This window comes from Ahaetulla prasina, chromosome 7, assembly GCF_028640845.1.
Source record: "Ahaetulla prasina isolate Xishuangbanna chromosome 7, ASM2864084v1, whole genome shotgun sequence".
Taxonomy (NCBI): Eukaryota; Metazoa; Chordata; class Lepidosauria; order Squamata; family Colubridae; genus Ahaetulla; species Ahaetulla prasina.
Window position 1 is genome coordinate 57,562,768 of NC_080545.1, and position 21,952 is coordinate 57,584,719.

Here is a 21,952-nt window from a genome sequence, read left to right on the forward strand (position 1 = left end):
ATCTGGCCCACAGAGCCACCCTGGAAACAGGGAAGGTGTGCAGCCCTCCTGGGCTCCATTTTTGCTGGCAGAGTGCTAGCAGAACAAACTACTGGCAAAAGTGGCATTTGATCACACAAGTGGTGTCCAGCTAGCCACGCCCTTTTGCCCCCCCCACCACACAGCAAGTTCAAACACAATCTTGATGCAGCCCTCAATGAAATTGAGTTTGACACCTCTGATCTAGTGGAAAACTAAAAGGTGGTAAGTAAACACTACTAACTAGAGCATACAAAACATTTGCCAGACCTATTCTTGAATACAGCTCATCAGTCTGGAACCCATACCACATCTCTGACATAAATACAATAGAACATGTCCAGAAATATTTTACTAGAAGAGTTCTTCACTCCTCCGAAAACAACAAAATACCTTATACCACCAGGCTTGAAATCCTGGGATTAGAAAACTTACAACTCCGTCGACTTCGACATGACCTGTGTTTAACACACAAAATCATCTATTGCAATATCCTTCCTGTAAATGACGACTTCAGCTTCAATCACAATATTACAAGAGCAAAAAATAGATTCAAGCTTAATGTCAACCGCTTCAAACTTGATTGCAGAAAATATGACTTCTGCAACAGAGTTGTTAATGCTTGGAACTCATTACCTGACTCCATAGTCTCTACTCAAAATCCCAAAATCTTCAACCAAAAACTGTCTACTATTGACCTCACCCCATTCCTAAGAGGACTCTAAGGGGCGTGCATAAGAGCACAAAATTGCCTACCGTTCCTGTCCTATTGTTCCCTTTATTATATCTAATTAATATAGCTAATGCATATTCTTTACTTATATATATATATATATATATATATATTTTCATGATATGTTTTTTACTTATGACAATGTTTATGTATACTGTTATGACAAAATTAAATTTAAAAAAAAAAGATGAGGCAGAAAGAAGGCAGAAAGGAACAACAAAGGGAAAGAATTACAACACCAGACCTAAAGTCCCATATTCTTACTAAGTTAACCTGCAACTACATGTGGCACTCTTTTTGCAATCAGTTTCCTGAAATGTTTGCACACAATTAATATATGCATCGAAGTTTTCTTTTCCTTAAGCTACAACTCTGGGAATCCTAAATCTTTTTGCCTTTATTGTAATCTTAACATGCTTTATTTAGGCAGGGCATTTTCTTCTCCAACATTTTCTTCTCTAGCTAAAGCTAGTATGGAAGAAAAGACTTTTCTTTCTAAAACACGATTCAGATGGATTCCATTGAGAATAACAGTAAAAAAAAACACCACCTCTCATCCAATTTGCAGAAGATATACATACTGTATGTGTGTGTGTATGTATGTATGTATGTATGTATGTATGTATGTATGTATGTATGTTATATATGTATATGTGTGTATATATATATATATATATATATATACGACATATTCCATATGTAGAACTTTCTTGTGATATTCAGTTGTCTTTTATTATTAAAGCACAACTTTTTCCACATGTATTTTTCCATATAGAAAATAACATTATATTGGAACCATACTTTTAGTATTGCCATAAAATGCACCATTTATCTTTTCACCATTTTATAAACATTTATACCATTTTTTTAAAAAGGCAAAAAAGAAGTTACTGCATTATGCAGTACATCAGTTATTCATATTGCCTCTCATCCCCACTTTCTCTGAATATTATCCAAGAAAGAGTGCTGAATAATGTATCTTTGTAATACTTATTTTAAGCAGGCATTACAGAATATAAAAATACTGTTCCAGACAACCTAATTCAACAAAAATATCTTCTTCCTGGAATATAAAAACTGTTTTTCTTCATAAAAGTTTGGAGAACTGTACCAGAGCAGACAAAATTAGTTTAAGCATCCTAGAATCCTGGCTGATGGGTATGAATCAAGGAAGTGCTTCTCAAACTTTTTTCTTCATTACTCAAAATCGCTTATCAGAAAGTCCTATTGAACTTTGAGGACCTGTCATAATTCCTTCAGTACTGTTATAACGTCAAACAGTCATGGAACAAATAGTCATAAACTGAGGACTACCTGCATTATACAAACCTGCATTATACAAACTGAACAATATTAATGTCATTTAAAGAAATCGCAATTGGTAATTTCATTGATTTTCCTCTTGATAGGAATACTTTAGAGATTTTCAAATATATTTTAGCACACATGGCAATCTTTACATCAATTAAATGTCTCTGTTGTGATGGGTAATGGATTTGTGGGTGTCATTACCCAAAGAAAAAACACTTTTACCCAATTTGGATAATTTATTCAGATTTGAGAAGCACTTATTTTAAATATCACTAGCAGCAACAAAATGACAGTGAAGCCAAATAGTATTCACTCTTTATTATAAATAGGCAACTATATCAAAACTCCCAAACATAACTCCTTTGTATAAACGGACTGAGCAAATTGTATCAAGTACACTCACAAAAGAATGTCAAATGTTAAAAGAAAGTAAAGTGTCTCCTGGAACTAAACATAACTTTGCAGAGGTTCCAGAGATTTCAGAGGAATTTGAAGCCTAATAAATGTGTCCAAGTTTAGAGAGTAAGATGCACAAGATCCCCATTCAATCAAAGCAACTCAACTTCGTTGGATGAATGTGAGTTGCAGTTGAACCTTGTATCATGTAGTCTATTCCAGGGGTCTCCAACCTTGGCAACTTTAAGCCTGAGTGGACTTCAACTTTTTTGTCTAACAGACAACAAGTCACAAGTGGTCAAAATTGGCAATGCTCTTTCAAACCCTGTTCCTGTCAAGAGTGGCGTTCTTCAAGATAGCGTTCTTGGACCAACACTCTTCATAGTATACATAAATGATCTTTGTGACCATATCTCAAGTAATTGTGTTCTCTTTGCTGACGATGTCAAACTATTTAACATCACCGACAATACATCTACCATTCAAAAAAGACCTTTAGCTTGGTCTAAAACTTGGCAACTCCAAATCTCAACCAGCAAATGCTCAGTCTTACATATTGGAAAAAAGAACCTAAACACTAAGTACATGCTTGATGGACATTACCTTACAGATGACCCCCATCCTGTTAAAGACTTTGGAGTTTTCATATCAAATTATCTAAGTGCTAAAGCCCACTGCAACTACATAGTAAAAAAGGCTCTAAGAGTTGTAAACCTAATCTTGCGTAGCTTCTTTTCCAAAAACACTACACTACTAACCAGAGCATATAAAATATTTGCTAGCCCAATTCTTGAATACAGCTTGCCTGTCTGGAACCCAGACCACATTTCTGATATCAATACAATTGAACGTGTCCAGAAATATTTTACAAGAAGAGTTCTCCACTCCTCTGAAAACAACAAAATACTTTATCCCACCAGACTTGAAATCATAGGTTTAGAAAACTTAGAACTCCGCTGCCTTCGACAAGACCTAAATTTAACTCATAGAATCATCTATTGTAATGTCCTTCCTGTTAAAGACTACTTCAGCTTCAATTGCAATAATGCAAGAGCAAACAATAGATTTAAACTTAATGTTAACTGCTTCAGTCTAGATTGCAGAAAATATGACTTCTGTAACAGAGTTATCAGTGCTTGGAACATATTACCTGACTCTGTGGTCTCCTCTCATAATCCTAAAAGCTTTAACCAAAAACTATCTACTATTGACCTCACCCATTCCTAAGAGGACTATAAGGGGCGTGCATAAGACCACAAACGTGCCTACCGTTCCTGTCCTATTGTTTTTTCTTATATATATATATGCTTATTATATATACTTCCTTATATTTCCTCATATATATGTTTATATACTATATAATCATTTTGTGTGATGCTTGTGTATATTGTTGTGACAAAAATAAATAAATAAAATAAAAATAAATACCTAGGAAAATTTTTCTAGGAGGAGCTTCTATCTGGAGTTAAAAAAAACAAAAACAAAAAACAGACTACTTTGATAGCCTTCCTGATCACAAAACTGGCATCCCATGGAAACACAGTCCAGGGCTCAACACAATATATGGAGGTAGATGTCAATGCCAAAATATATCAGAAGAACCAAATGAAGACCATATTACTGTTAACTTTGTTCCCCTGGAGGGAGGAGGTAGCAATGATCCTTGAAAAAATTTCACTGCCAACCAACAGTAAAATACCGATTAGCTACTGATCCAAGCACAGCTACCCATTTTCACCAGTACAAGTAAATCACTTTTCTTATAAAATGTGGTGCAGAACAACAATATATGGGCAAACAATAGATACAAATTCAAGGTAAACTGCTCCAAACTCAATTGCAGAAAATACGACTTCAGCAACAGAGTGGTCAATGCCTGGAATGCACTACCTGACTCTGTGGTTTCTTCCCCAAACCCCCAAAACTTTAACCTTAGACTGTCTACTGTGGACCTCACCCTATTCCTAAGAGGTCTGTAAGGGGGCGTGCATAAGTACACCAGCGTGCCTACCGTCCCTGTCCTACTGTCCCCATTTATTAGTACCTATTACCTTGTATAAATTTGACAAACTAAATAAATAAATATAAATAAAATAAAATAAAATAACAAAAATGCTAATGTCAAAAGAGGCAGAAAACTGATAGGAACCCACTCAGTTCTGGTGGACATCAGAACTATCTTGCATTGGATCATTTAATTGGCCCATTTAATTGGCTCATTTAATTACATCATTTCTTCTCCACCGGAAGGGGCACACCACAAAAGCAATTCTGAACCTCTCTACCAAGAAGATTAGATTGACAGACCATGCTGGCCTTCTGTAATGGCTTAAAGACATAATTGTGTCACTGGACTGGGGATCTATATATATGGCAGAACCTATGCAATGATTCTCTTGATCTATTGTAGTTGGGTTGCCTTTTTACCTTAGATGTCGGATATACATTTATTATTTTATTGTTATATGCTTTATGGTGTTTTTAACTGTTGTTCAGTGGCCAAATAAATTCAAATGAGATAGATAGATAGATAGATAGATAGATAGATAGATAGATAGATAGATAGATAGATAGATAGATAGATTGCCATTAACTTTAATATTGTTATCTGCAAAATTCTTAACAGCTATAAGGGAACTAGAAATAAGAAAACTAATTTTATAATTGGCACTGGATAAATTATTAATTATAATAATCTGCTGTGAGAATAGCCTTGAAAACAAAGATTGGCCCCATTCTAATCAGATTATGAATAAGAACTTTGACTCAATACCTAAAAGCTAATTTATTGTATGATGTTGCTCATCAGAAGTGAAACATATGTAATTGACTTTATTTCAGTTACTAGAATATGGAAAAGATACTCACCATTACTAGGGGGCAAAAAAAGTCCATTGATATTACGAGGTTTCCTGTGATGGAAGACACAACTGATCCTCACACAGCCTAAAGGTTGCGTTTCCCAGAAGCATGAGATGCTGTTGTATTTTTGCTATAGAAGAAAGCATGGGTGGTTCCATATTTAATGATTCAATAGAAATTGTCAGGAATGAAATTCTGCAATTCATAATCTAAACTATGAAGAATAAAATTAGAACAAAGCATTCACAAAAGGCTTTGCATTTTACTGTAAAGGCTTTGCAGTAAACCCCACTGATACTGACTGTGTGACCTTGCTGAAATTGTTTGGACTACTTTCAAAATTAAAGATCTGATTGGCATCAAATTGGTATCAAACACCAATTAGGTTTCTTGTTTATTATATGTGCTACAGTCCAGCACCAGTTAGGTTTCTTGTTTATTATATGTGTTACAATCCTGCACAGAGAGTCTTCCCTGTGGGGAAGGCTTGTTTTATATTTCACACTAAATTGCATATTAAAATTTCAACTACATTCAAAAAATGTTTCACTTAAAGAACAGTGAGGTCCAAACAGTGAGTACTGCTATAGAACCTTCTTTTCATAGCACTGGCTGTATTGATGAAAATTTTAAAATAGGCAAACAATATTAGTGCCTCTTCTTCCATTAATATATTTGCATCACAACTATAGAAAACATCTGGAAAGAAACTATTTTTCCTAATATCCTTGGAATTATAGTAAGTATAAGCCAGAGTCTACAGAAGTTAAAGAACAATTTGGCATTAAATTTAATAGGGAAAAGATGGGTCATTTTATTTATTGGCATCACTTCAATCTCAGCTTCAATTTGAAGCCACAGTGACACACCCCAAAGCTAATTATGATCTGGATTCAAAGTTACAGTGGCCGTCCCCCTGCAGTCACATGACTGAATTTTGGGCACTTGGCAGCTGGCCTGCATTTATGGTTGGTGGCAGATCCCAAGGTCATATGAATATGATTTACATCTTTTTGTTGGAAACCGAAATTTACTTCCAATTTCCATCAAAAACTTCTCCATTGTGATCAATGGGTTTGCTTAATGACCATGGCACCATCACATTCGTTTAACGACTGAGGCAAAAAAGGTCATAAACTTTGGTGAGTTCATGTAGTGACCTGCTTAACTACCATAACAACTTACAGTCATAATTGTGGGCTCAATTATCTTCGACTATCATTCTGAGCAGAACAGATTATGGGAACAGAAAACCCAATTAATGTACAGATGGAGAGTTACTTAAAATTCTGTATTTTTGGTTGGCTTTCTAAACTTAGTATAAAGTGTGAATGAGTGCAACTCTTTAGCTGATGAAACTGTGTGACTGGATGTCAGAAGAATACTGTACTTCTTAAATGTGAAACTAAGATCTCATATCCCAATAGAAAAGATTTCAATGAAAGAAAATAGAAGAGAAGTGAAACTAGCGTGACATATTTTTAGTAATGATAGCAGATATTAGAAATAGGTAGTGAATTATTATAATAGTTCTAGCTCAAGAGAGACCACTTCAAAAGCTTGTTATTTCTACCTGTATTTCCATATGTCTAAATTTGCAAAGTTGATGGGAACATTTTCCCTCTCTCCATAATGAGCACACAATATCACTGCCAATGGCTTTTTCACAGTGACGGAACCTGCACTTTGATCCCTGGATATAGAAAAAAGAGAGGTTTGAAAACTTGGTACATAACATTTCCTCTATTTAAATATTTTAAACAATTTTTCAGGTTATAAAACTACTGAAACAACTGTTTAAAATAACAGTCAAAAAGAAGAAAAACAGAAAAAAGCCAGAAGAACTAATACTTCTCAAAAAACATAAATCCATTCTAATACCTGTGGAACTAAAGAGTTGATTTAGTGCTGGAAAATACTGGATTTGAATCAAGCAGGGCAATCAATAATCAGATATCATCATTATGGAAGATCTTTCTCCAATTATATCCATCCAATTTTAGAAAGCAGGAAAGATGACAATGTCAGGTGTAAAGTCTGACTAAACCTTAGCCTAGCAATTTATTATTGTTTGGCATTGTGATTTTATTATTCCTGCGAAAATATAAACAGAAATCCCGGAGAATCTACAAATTAATTTATATATTGTCAAGTAAGCTCACCTACTATGCAATTTTCACCCAAGTGAACTGAATAAAATTAAGTAGTAACCAGAAGTTCCATCATGGATAATAACTAGACATATCATTAACAACGAGATACTTTATCGCTATATTGTAGCATGCCACAGACATTGTATTTCAAAGTAAGCAAATAAGTAGAAAATTTATTTAGGAATCTAGGATCAAGCGCAAAATCATCTCCTCATCCTCCAGATTTAGAAGTTGTGAGAATAACTTAGAATTATCAACATGGTGATATGATTTCAGAGGACAATTGAGGAATTGGGTATGATAATTTTTTGGATTAGCTACCACAACTAGGAAACTTTGAACATTATGTTGTTGGTTTGAGCTCCAAGCTTGGCAATTTGGTTTTGTCCCCATTCAAGGAGACATCTTCAGTGTGCTTTGGATTGTGCTTGTCTGGGGGAGTACTGGCTTTTAAATATTGTTCTGAGTCCTGGTCATTTTTTTAAATGTTTTATAAATTTTATTTTAGAATATATATCACTATGAATAGAATAGAATAGAACTGAACTGAATTGAATTTTTTATTGGCCAAGTGTGATTGGACACACAAGGAATTTGTTTTCGTGCATATGCTCTCAGTGTACATAAAAGAAAAGTTACCATCATCAAGAATCATAAGGTACAACACTTAATGATAGTCATAGGATACAAATGAGCAATCAGGAAACAATATCAATATAAATCGTAAGGATACAAGCAACAAAGTTACAGTCATACAGTCATAAGTGAAAGGAGATAGGTGGGAATGATGAGAAGATTAATAGTAGTGCAGACTTAATAAATAGTTTGACAGTGTTGAGGGAATTATTTGTTTAGCAGAGTGGTGGCATTTGTGAAAAAACTGTTCTTGTATCTAGTTGTTCCAGTGTGCAGTGCTCTATAGCATCATTTTGAGGATAGGAGTTGAAACAGTTTATGTCCAGGATGTGAGGGGTCTGTAAATATTTTCACAGCCCTCTTTTTGACTCGTGAAGTATACAGGTTGGTAGCAATTGTTTTTTCTGCAGTTCTAATTATCCTCTGAAGTCTGTGTCTGTCTTGCTGGGTTGCAGAACCAAACAGTTATAGAGGTGCAAATGACAGACTCAATAATTCCTCTATAAAACTGGATCAGCAGCTCCTTGGGTAGTTTGAGCTTTCTGAGTTGGCGGAGAAAGAACATTCTTTGTTGTGCTTTTTTGATGATGTTTTTCGATGTTAGCTGTACATTTTAGATCTTGCGATATGGTAGAACATAGAAATTTGAAAGTCTCTGCTGTTGATATTATCAATATATGAACAGTGAAGCATCTGGGTATCATTCAATTGGATACAAGAAATAATAGTAATATTAATATTTGTTACTTTAATCATATTTATGTAATTGCAATGTTATTATACATATTTATGTTAAAATATAGATCTTCATTTAGTTGTTCAGTTTTTTAGAACTCCATTCTAAAGACAAAAACAATATCATTAAAACATACACAGTGACTCCATATTTCAATATCTAATCTTTACATCTAGCTGCTGCTTTTAGTATATTTTATAGAAATATGCATAATAATATTCCCCCAATTCTTGTTTCTGCTTCTCTTCTAGTTCTTAATAGAGCCAATCTTCTGTTATAAAGCATTTCCTCTATCCATCATCTTTTGCCTGTTTAAGTATTTCGATTCTTATTCGTTTTTTTAACTTGCCTCCCAAACACCTCCCTTGGGTTTTTATCTCTATCTACTTCTTTCCTGTCTAATCCAAATATCCCTTCCATCTCTACTATCTTTTGCTGCCAAGCCTCCAGGGGGTCTGCCCAAGTCCCGATCTTCTTTTCAAGAGTATCTGTCTGTTTATCCAATATCATCTTTTGGTCTTTTAGTATGTATTTTCCCTGAATTATTTCACAAGTCTTTTTTTTTTAATTGAAAAAGTTTTTCAAAATTTTTCCCCATACATCCCCAAACATCCCCCTTCCCCCTCCTCCCTCCTTCCCCATCCCTCTCTCCCCCAGACTTCCCAGAGCAAATACAGGGTATCATATCTAACAATCATAAACTAAAATATGCTAATTAACATAAACTCCCATCCCTCTTCTTGAACCTCAACTCCCCTTTTCCACAAAAAAAGTAAAAAAAAAGTAAAATATTAATACTAATACAATTACCTTCTATTCATTTAAAAGCTATTTAGTATTTTGTTATTTCAATCTCCATTGTATATATCTTTCAAAAATAATCTTTGAAATATGGTGATAATTCTACCTCCTCATCATTAAATTTAAAGTCCAATCTTCTGTATTAAACAATATCCCATCTTCCAATGTTGTAATATCAAAAATTATTCCTCAATATACCTTATCATCATATTATCTCCATCATACTTAATAATAAACATCATCTTTCCTTATATGAATTTAACATTTACCTCATATTCTTCCCCATATTCCCCATACCATAACTTTCTAAACAATTTACACCCCATTTATCATACAATCCATAACTTCTTACTTTTTCTATCCCATGAAAGGAAAGTCTTTTCATTTGAAAATATTATTTCTTTACTCCTTGCTGTTTACGTTTAGTAGTTACAATCATACTTTGATCCTTCCCTACGGCTTTCTGTGTTTCTTCTCCCAAATTTGCAACCCCAATTTTAGGTTGTATTTGCTTTGCTTCCTTTTCCCCTTTTTTAACCATTCCCACCTCTCCTTTCATATTAACTTCTAACAATGGCAGACTTCCAACTTTCAATACTTTAGTGTAAAAATCTCTTGCTTTAAAAACTGTATTAAGACAATATCTCCCTCCCTTATATTTTACTGTTAATCCAGCTGGTACATTCCATCTATACTGTATCTGGAGATTTCTAAGCTGATCCACCAAAAAAGCATATTCTTTTCTATTTCTTAACATTTTAAGTGGAATTTCTTTCAGTACCAATACCTCTTGTCCCAATATTTGAATTTTATTTTTATAAGAAGCTTGTGAAATCTCATTCCTAATCTTCCTAGATGTAAAATAAATTACTACATCTCTTGGCAAATATCTCTGCTTTGCAACCCATGAATTAACACGGTAATTTTTTTCAATTTGGATTTCAAAGTCCACTGGTTTCTGTCCAATCAGCTGTGCAAAATCCTCTGCAAAAATCTTTTTCAAATCCTCGCGTTTATTTTCTTTCAAACCTCTTACTCTCAATGCAAATTCCATAACTCTGTATTGCAATAGAACCCGCTCTTCTTCTGCTCTCTCCACCTTAATCTGGAGAACCTCTATTTTGTTTTTTAAGTCCAAATTAACTTGATTAATTTCTTCAACTGTATCATCCAACTGCTTTATATTCTCTGCCTTGGTCTGAAACTCCTCTATTTTGCTTTTTAAATTTGAATTAACTTGATCCATCTCTTCCACTTTTTCACCCAATTGTTTTGTGTATTCAATCAAAGTCTTAAATGCTGCCAGCATTTTTTCTCGTATCTCTTCATCCTCAGCTGCAACAAAGTCTTTAATTTTCAATATTTTCTCCTCAATTTCTTTAATTTTTTTATCCCAAACAGAAATTTGAGCCTTCAGAAATTCCTTCAATTCCTCTTGTAGTTTATATAGTTGAACTAACGGCGCTCCAGCTTCCTTGAAAACAGCAAATTGTATTTGTACAGAAGCCATCTTACTTTAATTTTATAATTTGAAACAAAGTCAAAGTCTTTCTATAAACACAGTATTTAAGATAAATTAGGTCAGTTGTATAATCCTTCCAGCTTTCACTTTATAGTTTCTTCATATAAACGTATAATCCAGCAAGTTTAAGCAAACACCTCTTTGTCTTTCACTTTCACACCCATACTCAGATGCCATTTCCTTTCTTCTTGAACAAAATCCACACAGGAGGTTGATGTCTGGTACTTACATCTACATTGCCTCCTGGCATTGCTGTTTCTGGTTAAGTCAAAAATCCATTTAAACTCATCATTGATCACAGATGTGGATGCAGGCATTTTGCTCTGCCAAAAACAGAGGCGTCCTGGATCCGGAGCTCTTCGGGCTACTAAGGGAGCTCTCCCCTTCAAGCCTCCAGGATCATTCCTGGAGCTTTCGGGGGAGCTCTACCTCCACCCGATCGCTCACCTTTCCCTCTTCACCCAAGGTAAAGGTTTTCCAAGCCGCTAGACAGCTGATTTTCGCTGTCTTAGCGGCTCTATGCGATCCAGGGCTGGCGGTCTAAAAAGACCGTCCTCAACGACCAGCGGAGCCACAGGAAGTCAATTATTTCACAAGTCTTTATTGCCTTCTCCTTCTTCTTGTTTTACTTGTTGATTTATCTGTCCTATCTTTCCCTTGATCTTTCCATTATCTCCTCTATTTCCTGGGCTTTTTTAATCATTGTTCATTATCCCTTGTTGAACATTTTCTAACTTCCCGTCCATATTATTCATTAGATCTTTTATTTCCCTGCAATTCCTTATCATCATATCATGAATGCTTTGGAACATTGACTCCATATCTTTATTCAATCAACTTATATCCCCCTGATGGAACATCTTGTCTTTTTTTTTTTTTTTTGATAGGTCCAAATATTGCTCAGTAGTCTGTCCATAGTCTATCACCACCCCAATCTCAATTATCTGTAAGCTCAGAAAGTCGACCTGGAAACCGTTTGCTCAATCCTATCGTTGCTCCTCAGGGAATACAGTAATTATAGTTCTTTATGTCAGGGGTCCTCAACCTTTCGGACCTCAGGGACCACTAAATTCATAATTTTAAATCCCACGGACCACTAATATGATCTACCTAATGACTGGCTGGGTGAGCGTGGAACATGGTCATGTGGCTGGTTGGGTGGGGTCAACTTGATGTCACTCACATCGAGGGGTGCCTTGCCAGCCTCTACTTGCCACTCCTCGCCTGCCTGCCCAGGCTCCTTAGGGCCTCAACAGGGAGCAGTTGTTACAGCTAACAGCCACCATGAGAAAGAGTTGGCAAAACAGCTGGCTCAGTTCAAATTGGATATGGCTGAGAAGGAGGCTCAGCAGAAGCACCACACTGAGGACTAAGAGCATAGGCTTTCCAAGCAGAGGGAAGACCTGTGGGAGTGCAAGGCCAGGTACCGGCGCCTGGAGGCTCAGCAGGCTGAGATGGTCAGCCAATTTCAGGCCATGATGCAGTCCCACTGGAACAAGGCCATCTGGCTCTTCGCTACCAGTGGCACTTCCCTCCAGCCTTCGCCTAAATCCCCGGCACCAGGAGGCTGAAACAGACCCCCAAGTCAGAATTTCTGTCCCCCTCCAACCTGCACAAAAAAACCTAAGAAGGGAGAGACTCTGTGCAGCAGCGCAAACATTCATTGCACATATCCATCTCAGGGGGGCGTAGTTTGAGGACCCCTGATTTAGTGCAATATAAAAATGCAAATAATTTTTCTGCGGAGCACCAACATTTTCTCACAGATCACCAGTGGTCCACGGACCACCAGTTGGTAACCGCTGCTTTACGTCCCACAATTAGTCAATTAGTTCTATTTGGGTAGTCTAGGAAAATTTCCAAATGTATCTTTAAATCCACTCTCTGAGTTCAATCATAACTCTTAGTATTTGAGATCCATTTTGTTTAAATGTCCTCCATGTTCTCACCATTGGAGTTCCAGTAGTCATGTGATGGATAAATATAAAGCAGTGGATAGCACAGCAGTTCTCCAGGTGTTATTTATTTCCCCTTTCTCCTCTGTCTTATCAGTATTTTTCCCAGGGTTGTAGGAATATATGTTTATTCCATTCACTAGTAGGTGGTGCCTTCAGCTTAACTTTCACGGTTGCACAAAATATGACAAGTTCTGTTAATACTCATTCAAACTAACAATCAGAATTCAAACACGTACTTCCAGCATTTTAAAATGCCTTATTGCCAATAAGAATTAGAAATCCAATCTTTCTATGTTTTTAAAAGTTTTGTGCTCTCCTCTTAGAATCTTTTCTTTCAGGTCAGTGATTTTTCCCTCTGTAATTATTAATCGCTTAAACTTTTCAAAGAGTCTCTTTTCCATTTATTTTCTTTAGGGTAAGTTCTAGGTAAAAGAAATCATCTCACCCACTTCCAGTCACTGTTCATGCACACTGCTCCAGCACATTCTTTGTTTATTCAGTTGCTCCAGCTTTGTGGCAGCTACAATGGCTGCCTCTCCTCTTCGTCAAATGAAATGGAATTAGCCCTGGGTCAAGCAGGAGAACTGCCACTATGCATGACCTGCAGGGCACCCCTCCACTCTTCATCGACCCTTCAGTGACTTTAGCCCCTTATGGGACCCTCCAATGAAGGAATTCAAAGTGAATTTGCAGAGCCCTGCTCTTCGCATCTGACAGCGCTGCAACATCAACCAGAAGACCTGAGTCCTGGTCATTTAAAGGCCAGTACTCCCACAGACAAGTACAATCCAAAGTGCACTGAAGATGTCTCCTCGAATGGGGATGACACATTTGCACATTTGGAGCTCAAACCAACAACATATCCACCAACCCAAGCTACTAATATTCAAAGACATTTTCAACTTTAAACATTGTTTAATACATATTTTAAAGATACTACATCGAGATTTTGCTTCTGAAACAGATTGTCTTCATGAGCACTTACAAAGATAAATGGAGAGTTTGATCTAATGGTTAAAGCATCAGTCTAGAAACCAGAAGACTACAAATTCTAGTCCTGCCTTAGGCATGACTAGCTGGCTGAGTAACTTTTGGCCAGTCACTCTCTCTCTCAACTCATGTCATGGGGTTGTTGTGTAAATAAAATAGAGTGTGAGGGGTCCTTGGTGCAGAATATGATTTTTGCACAACAGAGTTAAGAAAACATTATATATCATTTCTGCTGACACTTGTTAATTATCCAGGAAAGTTTGTTTCACAGTGAAAACTAGTGACGGAAATGGCTTCTCTGTAATTGGGGATTTCTTTTGAATGGTTTGAAGTGGATACTCCTGGGAGTGTCAAAAAGATAACCAAGGATAGCAATCAAAAGCACAGGCTTCTGATTCTTTAAATAATGTTATCTCTGTTTCCCAGAATGACAGCAATCTTTTCCCATTTCAGATAACAATTTTTGCTTTCTTGTAATCCAATCTGAATGCTGCATTTTCACATAAGTACTGGGATAAATCTCTTTCTGGTAGCTAAACATCTCCCCAAAAGATATCAAATTTTATATTCCTGAAGCATTTATCAGTATTTTTCTACTTTATTTTTTTTTTACTGCCGCATCGTACCCTACTAACCTTTGTTATCCTACTTATATATATAAACCAGAAAATTATCCTATGTTCAAAACCATTAAGAGAGCCCATCTATACTAGAAATAATTAATATATAATCTGAGGTCTTAGAACAACTGTTCATAAACTTCTTTATCTCAGTCGGTAAATCCAGGATCATATACTAAGTCATAGGAATTGACTCCAACAATATATTTTATTATTGATACACCACCTAACTCATCTGGGTGACTCTGAATAGTTTGCAAATAAAAATCATGCAGCCATATAAAAGAGACACGGGTATTAAAAAGAAAGGAGAGAGGGAGGGAAGGAAGGAGAGAGAGACTGACTGACAACCATGGTAAAGGCCAAGGGATCTATAAAATTCCTTGCAACCTGTTCAGATATGAAGAGAATGGGAAATTGTTCATATGTAGTCTGTGTGGCTGCTACTCATCAGGAGACAATAGGACAATAGTCTTTTGTGAGTTTGAGTATGGAATCACAAAGGGATTAGTCATCTTGCTTAAACCACAGTAAAAACTTTTAAAGTTTTTAAAACTTTAAAATTCCTGTCAATAGCGGTGTCCCCCAAGGCAGTGTTCTAGGACCAACACTCTTCATATTATACATTAACGACCTCAGTGACCATATTATAAGTAATTGTGTTCTCTTCGCCGATGATGTTAAACTATTTAACACTACCAACAATGCGGCTACCCTTCAAAAAGACCTTGACTTTGTGTCGGAATGGTCAAAAATTTGGCAACTCCAAATCTCAACCAACAAATGCTCTGTCTTACACATTGGAAAAAAGAATCAGAACACTAAATACAAGCTTGATGGACATTACCTTGTAGATGACCCTCACTCCGTCAAAGACCTTGGAGTTTTCATATCAAACGATCTAAGTGCCAAAGCCCACTGCAACTACATCACCAAAAAGGCTTTAAGAGTTGTAAACCTAATCTTGCATAGCTTCTTCTCCAGAAAGATTACACTACTAACCAGAGCATACAAAACATTTGCTAGACCAATACAGCTCACCTGTCTGGAACCCATACCTCATTTTGGACATTAATAAAATTGAGCGTGTCCAGAAATATTTTACAAGAAGAGTTCCCCACTCCTCTGATCACAGCAAAATACCTTATGCCACCAGACTCGAAATCCTGGGTTTAGAAAATTTAGAACTCCTCCACCTTCGGCATGACCTGACTTTAACTCATAAAATCGTCTGTTACAATGTCCTTCCTGTCGAAGACTACTTCAGCTTCAACCACAACAATACACGAGCACACAATAGATTTAAACTTAAAGTGAACCGCTCCAATCTTGATTGTAGAAAATATGACTTCAGTAACAGAGTTGTTAATGCTTGGAATGCACTACCTGACTCTGTGGTCTCTTCCCAAAATCCCCAAAGCTTTAACCAAAAACTATCTACTATTGACCTCACCCCATTCCTAAGAGGTCTGTAAGGGGTGTGCATAAGAGCACCAGCATGCCTACCGTTCTTGTCCTAATGTTCCTTTTGGTTGTATCCAATTTGTATGGTTATTTCATGCTTATACTTATATATATTGTTGTGTTTGACAAATAAATAAATAAATAAATAAAAATAAAAAAGTACACCAAGTTTGCAAACCTCTAATCACTTTTGTTAGTTTACTTTGTTAGTTTACTTTATTGATTAGCCCTTGGGCCAAATCAAAGTGCAGAGTTCCAGACACAAATTATTACTAAAATCTGATAAAAACAATTTAAAATGGAATTGGAATAAAATACTAATCATTTTTGGAAACTGCCTGTTAACCATTTTAAAACTATCAGGGATTTTTGGAAGGACTATCAGGGAGTATATCTTCAGCTCTGAACAAAAGAAAACAAAAAACAAAAGAAAAACTATAAACGTAAGAACCTAAAGATATTAAATAAACAATAAAAAGCCAAGTAAGATTTGGCAAATAGAAGATTATAAATGAACTAAGGATCCAGATAAACTTGGAATATTGAAACTTTTACAAATAAATAGTATGTCATGGGAATACTGTACATCTGCCTTATATACATATTGTATTTATCTATTTTATGCTGCTTTATACAGTTCTATACAGAGATAAGCAATTTCATTATTTAAAAAACTGGATAATAGAGGGGACTAAAGATTTTAGGTAGAGGAAAAAAAATATTCAAATCTATAAAATTCAGGAGATTTTTGAAGAATGGAGTCAGAAATTTATTTATTTATTTATTTATTAAACTTTTATACCGCCCTTCTCCCGAAGGACTCAGGGCGGTGTACAGCCAAGATAAAAACAATAAATATACACAGTTAAAAATCAATTTAAAATACCTATTCAATAGTGGCCGAATTAAAACCGTCGAATTGACCAACCTAAAATACCCCATATAAAATTACAGGAAATATAAAAAATTTAAAATTTTAAAATTTAGAAATTTAAAAAATCTAAAAAATCAGTCCAGTCCCGCTTGGATGAATAAATAAGTTTTTAATTCCCGACGAAAGGTCCGAAGGTCAGATATTTGACGCAAACCGGGGGGAAGGTCGTTCCAGAGTAGGAGCTCCAACAGAGAAGGCCCTTCCTGGGGCCGCCAGCCGGCATTGCTTGGCGGACGGCACCTGAGAAGACCCTCTGTGAGAGCGCACGGGTCGATGGGAGGCATAAGGTAACAGCAGGCGGTCCCGTAAGTACCGGGCCCTAAGCCATGGAGCGCTTTAAAGGTGGTAACCAGAACTTGAAGCGCACCGAAGACCACAGGTAGCCAGTGCAGACTGCGCAGGAGTGGTGTTACCCGGGAGCAACGTGGTGCTCCCTCAATCACCCGCGCAGCTGCATTCTGGACTAACTGAAGTCTCCGGGTGCACCTCAGGGGTAGCCCCATGTAGAGAGCATTGCAATAATCCAGGCGAGAAGTGACGAGAGCATGAGTGACTGTGCATAAGGCATCCCGGTCCAGAAAGGGGCGCAACTGGCGCACCAGGCGGACCTGGTAAAAAGCTCTCCTGGAGACGGCCGCCACATGGTCTTCAAACGACAGCCGTCCATCCAGGAGAAATTGTCAGTAATGTTAGCAATGATGTCTGCTTCCATGAACAGACTTTATTCAAAAGATGTGATTAAAGAAATAATAGATGTAGAACAAATTGATGTAGAGATGGTGTTGAAAATAGATTTACAACTGACAGACCAAGAAAATACTTGGAAAAGGTTGTTTCACTGGATTTACCAAAGAAATTAGCTATTAAAATTTGAAAGGGAAATTCAAATAATAACCCAGATTTACAAAAGCGGTTTGGGGTGTGCCCTCTCTAACTTTTTTCAAGGTGTATCTATTAGTTATGCAGAGTATGCTTTAGTCTAACAAGATTCCTACCTATGGGCAATCAGCAATAAAGAAACCATTCTAAGTAAACTCTTGTGTCATTCTTGATTCCTTGCACCTGACATTTACATTGGGAGAAAGAAGAAAAGAAGAGTGATAAGATCTTATGACAAATGTGAATGAACTAAAGATTAAGCCTATTAGAGGAAAGGAATATAAAGCTTAGTTATTTTATCAAGGTTAAAACAAGATATGTTATTGCTTTTGGCAAACTTTTATGGACTTTCTGCTGATACTAGGACTGAAAAGATGATGCTTTATGGATTTGTCTAAAACAAATGATGGCTTAAATGGGGTGAAGAGATAATTATTTGTAACCTTAAAGGTTACTAAATTTGTTTATGCTTGTTGTGAGGAAGGTTGGAAATTACTTCTTTCTATATTTTTCTCTTTATTATATTACTTTTTTCTCTATCCTTCCCTTCCTTTTATTCATTCATTTTCTTTTTTCTTTCATCTTTCATAGGGCTTGCCCTCTTCACATTGTTGTCTTTCTAACCATATCAGTTGTGCTAGACCAGGGGTGTCAAAGTGGCGGCCCACGGACTGGATGCGTCACACATAGGCCACAATACCTCATGTGATGGCAACGTGACATGGCGAGTTTAACACCTGTGTGCCAGACAATACTGTGTGTGCTTCCTTAGTGTCTCTGAGCAATTTCAAGAAAGGAATGATAGTTATAAACCTAATAAAAAGTCATAGAAATGTTATCTATTTTTTCTATTTAGAGTGAAGGTGGATAGTATAAATGTATGTTGAAATTTACTAATTTCCTTGGAAAGTAAATTATGCAGTCATCAGTTTTTAGAATTCTGAATATCAATATGTCATTCATGAAGATTAAATATAAAAGAATTTTCAGGCTTAAAAGCGGGGGGAGAAAAACATGGAAATTATTGGCAGTTTTCGATATATGAGAAGCAGATAGAGGAAAATAGACTAGACTGAGAATTCAAGACAAATCTGTGTGGAATGCGGATGTAACTTTGGAAGAAAAAAGGAAAGTTGCTGCAGCCGTGACTCAATCTGAAATATTGCTGATTGTTGAAGGAATTCCAGTTTCCTTTTGATGTGCCATAGAATTATTATTGAAAATCTCCAATGATTATTCATTCCAAGGTAATTCAGGCTGCAATTTTATAAGGTAAGATAACCTTTATTATCACTTTTCTGTGTAGACAATGGAAATATATATACAGTGAAAGTAATTGCAAATGACTTTCAATTTAAAAAAAGAATTTGTGCCTGTGACAGTCTTCCTGGCATTTCTTACAATTTGGAAAACTGGGAGGTACATGACAATGTAATAGATGCAATCCATTATAAATTATGCAGTATTTACCTTCGCACAGGTTGAATGAACATAGAAAAAACAGTCATCCCCAACTTCTGTCATTTCACCTCTTGTGCTTCTACTCCACTGCCTTTAGAAAGATCTCAGCATAAATGTTGGAATTATCAACATGTATGGGAAGAATATTTCCTTTTGTTCTGAGTACAGCTGAATTCAGGATCTAAGTTCTATTTCCTCTTAAAGGGAAACCTCCAGTTGATAGTTTTAACCAAAAAGCTTCTTATACTAATTGTAAAACAGACGGTACCTTCTTAAGGTTTGTTGAAGAGCTCACAAATTGAAAGTGGTTGCTAGACAGTGCACAAATTCAAACTTCCAGAATTTCTTTCATTGTTACCTTAGTTCTTATGACATCATCACAAAGGACATCATATGACCCCTCAAACTGGGAAAGCTCACTTATTTTCATTGTTCCTAAGTGCTGGAAAAGAGGAAGAAGACAGCAATTTCCACATGATCTACTCATCTGATTATTCCATCATAACATAAAAGTATGAAAGAAATAGAACTCAGTTAAGAGAATTTCTGAAACTCACAATTAATGGACGGAACTGAGAATGAGACAAGAAGGAGAATAAAGATCCTCATCCTTTCTATATCAGTAACTCCCAATTTGCCAGGATTTTAATTATTTAAATGATTTGGTTCCTATGCTTATCTGCCATCATATACCCTAGTAACACATATATCAGTCGATCAAATCTTTATTATGGTCATAGCATAATACACACATATGTAGTACAGAGACTGTTATTAACGGCATGTGCATCAGTATGTCTCTGAATAACTACTACTATTGCCAGAAAGTGTTGGGCTATGGGATAGATGCTTAATTGCATGAAACTAAGTATAGTTATTGTTTGTTGTTTCTTTGGCATAGTTTAAATGCAGGTCCTGAAAAGCTCATTGTCTGGGGATATTTGGGTTGATTGAGAAAAATAATCTGTTAAAGAGAAAAGCACAGAAATATTGGAAAAAATATCATAAGAAGACCAATCAAAGAAGTTAGCTTTGATTTTTCCACTCTTGTGGGAGGGAGAAGAACTTACTGAATAGTGGCAAAAACATTTGCAATAGTTACAGGAACTCCTAAAGCAGATTCACCAGGGGTGAAATCCAGCAGGTTCTGACAGGTTCTAGAGAACCTGTAGCGGAAATTTTGAGTAGTTCAGAGAACCAGAGTGGGGTGGGAATGGAGATCTTGCAATATCCTTCCCCCAGGAGTGGGAAGGGAATGGGGATTTTGCAATATCCTTCCCCTGGAGTGGGGTGGGGATGGAGATTTTGCAATATCTTTCCCCTGTCGTGCCCACCAAGCCACACCCACAGAACCAGTAGTAAAAAATTTGGATTTCACCACTGAGATTCACCCTAAGGATTCATGCAGTGCAATGTACGAGATGTTCATAAAAGAAACCATAAAGATGCCTTGTGAAAGTAAACCAATTGGTTTCATGGTACATTAATATTTGCAGCTTGCATTAGTTCTACCTATGTTTAATAACAAAGCATCTATTTACTTAAATATTCCTGTGTTCATTTATAAACCAATGGAATCAATCAGTTCTCAGTGGTAACTCAGTGGTAACAATCAAGAATTAACCACAAAATTTTAGATACCATAAAGAAAAGATTTATTACAATATATGAGACATGAATAGAATAACAGAGCAGTACATTATTTTTGCTGAGTAGGTGCAGGTCCCATCACAATATTTATGTTATTAATTTGTGAAGTCACATTTCTTTAGAAATTTTATATTTAGAGTTCAAGAACTGTCTTTTTTTTCCAAAGAAGGGAAAGCATTTTAAGAGCATATTAAAAATATTATTTTTTCAAGGAACCTGAAAATAATCATGAATGTGAGAGATACTTTATCCGCTAGCTTAAGGCACCAGGCCAGAAACCAGGAGACTGTGAGTTCTAGGCCGGCCTTAAGCACGAGAGCTGTATGGGTAACTTTGGGCCAGTCACTTTCTGAGCTCAACCCACTTCAGAGGTTTGTAGGGGAAATAGAAAGAGGAAAGAGGATTAGATATAGTTGTCCCTTGAGTTATTTACAAAAATAACTCAAGATAAAAATAAATATTTTTTTAAAAAAACAAATAATTGCTGATCTAAATGTAGCTAAGTTGTTAAGTATACAAGAGCTACGCCAGAGATAAATGTTAGAAATTGTAACAATTAAACTTCTAAAATATTGTAAATATCTTTCTACTGTATGGGAGTAGTAAGAAATAATTATTTAATTAATTGTAATTGTTTTCATTATTTCAAAGCAGTGTGGGAAGCATGGTATTAATACACAGACAGAAACTTTACAAGGAATGTTTATGAATCAATGGCTTCACACTTAAGACTGCTTTTATATTTTATAGAAGCCATGCATAATTTATCAAAGGAGGTCTCTGTTTAATGAATGCAGCATTTCTGAATAGCTCTTCAGATAAAGAGCC

At 36.0% G+C, this 21,952-nt stretch overlaps 1 protein-coding gene and 1 long non-coding RNA gene across 3 annotated transcripts in view; one reads left to right on the top strand and one right to left on the bottom strand.

Moving 5' to 3' along the window:
* The window catches only part of LOC131201596 (uncharacterized), a 28,178-nt gene extending 8,863 nt beyond the window's left edge, over positions 1 to 19,315 (top strand). Inside the window, exon 3 of the long non-coding RNA XR_009155937.1 lies at positions 18,605 to 19,315. This is a non-coding gene — a long non-coding RNA (uncharacterized LOC131201596). The remainder of the gene's footprint in view (positions 1 to 18,604) is intronic.
* Positions 1 to 21,952, bottom strand: part of C7H12orf50 (chromosome 7 C12orf50 homolog) — a 39,432-nt gene that overhangs the window by 15,942 nt on the left and 1,538 nt on the right. Inside the window, exons 2-4 of one of the 2 annotated variants that reach the window (XM_058189553.1) lie at positions 19,833 to 19,916; positions 6,894 to 7,013; positions 5,327 to 5,450 (exon numbers count right to left, since the gene is read on the bottom strand). In XM_058189553.1, coding sequence (XP_058045536.1) covers positions 5,327 to 5,450; positions 6,894 to 7,013; positions 19,833 to 19,916 — 328 coding nt within the window. The remainder of the gene's footprint in view (positions 1 to 5,326; positions 5,451 to 6,893; positions 7,014 to 19,832; positions 19,917 to 21,952) is intronic. The other variant, XM_058189552.1, reaches the window with a different exon arrangement.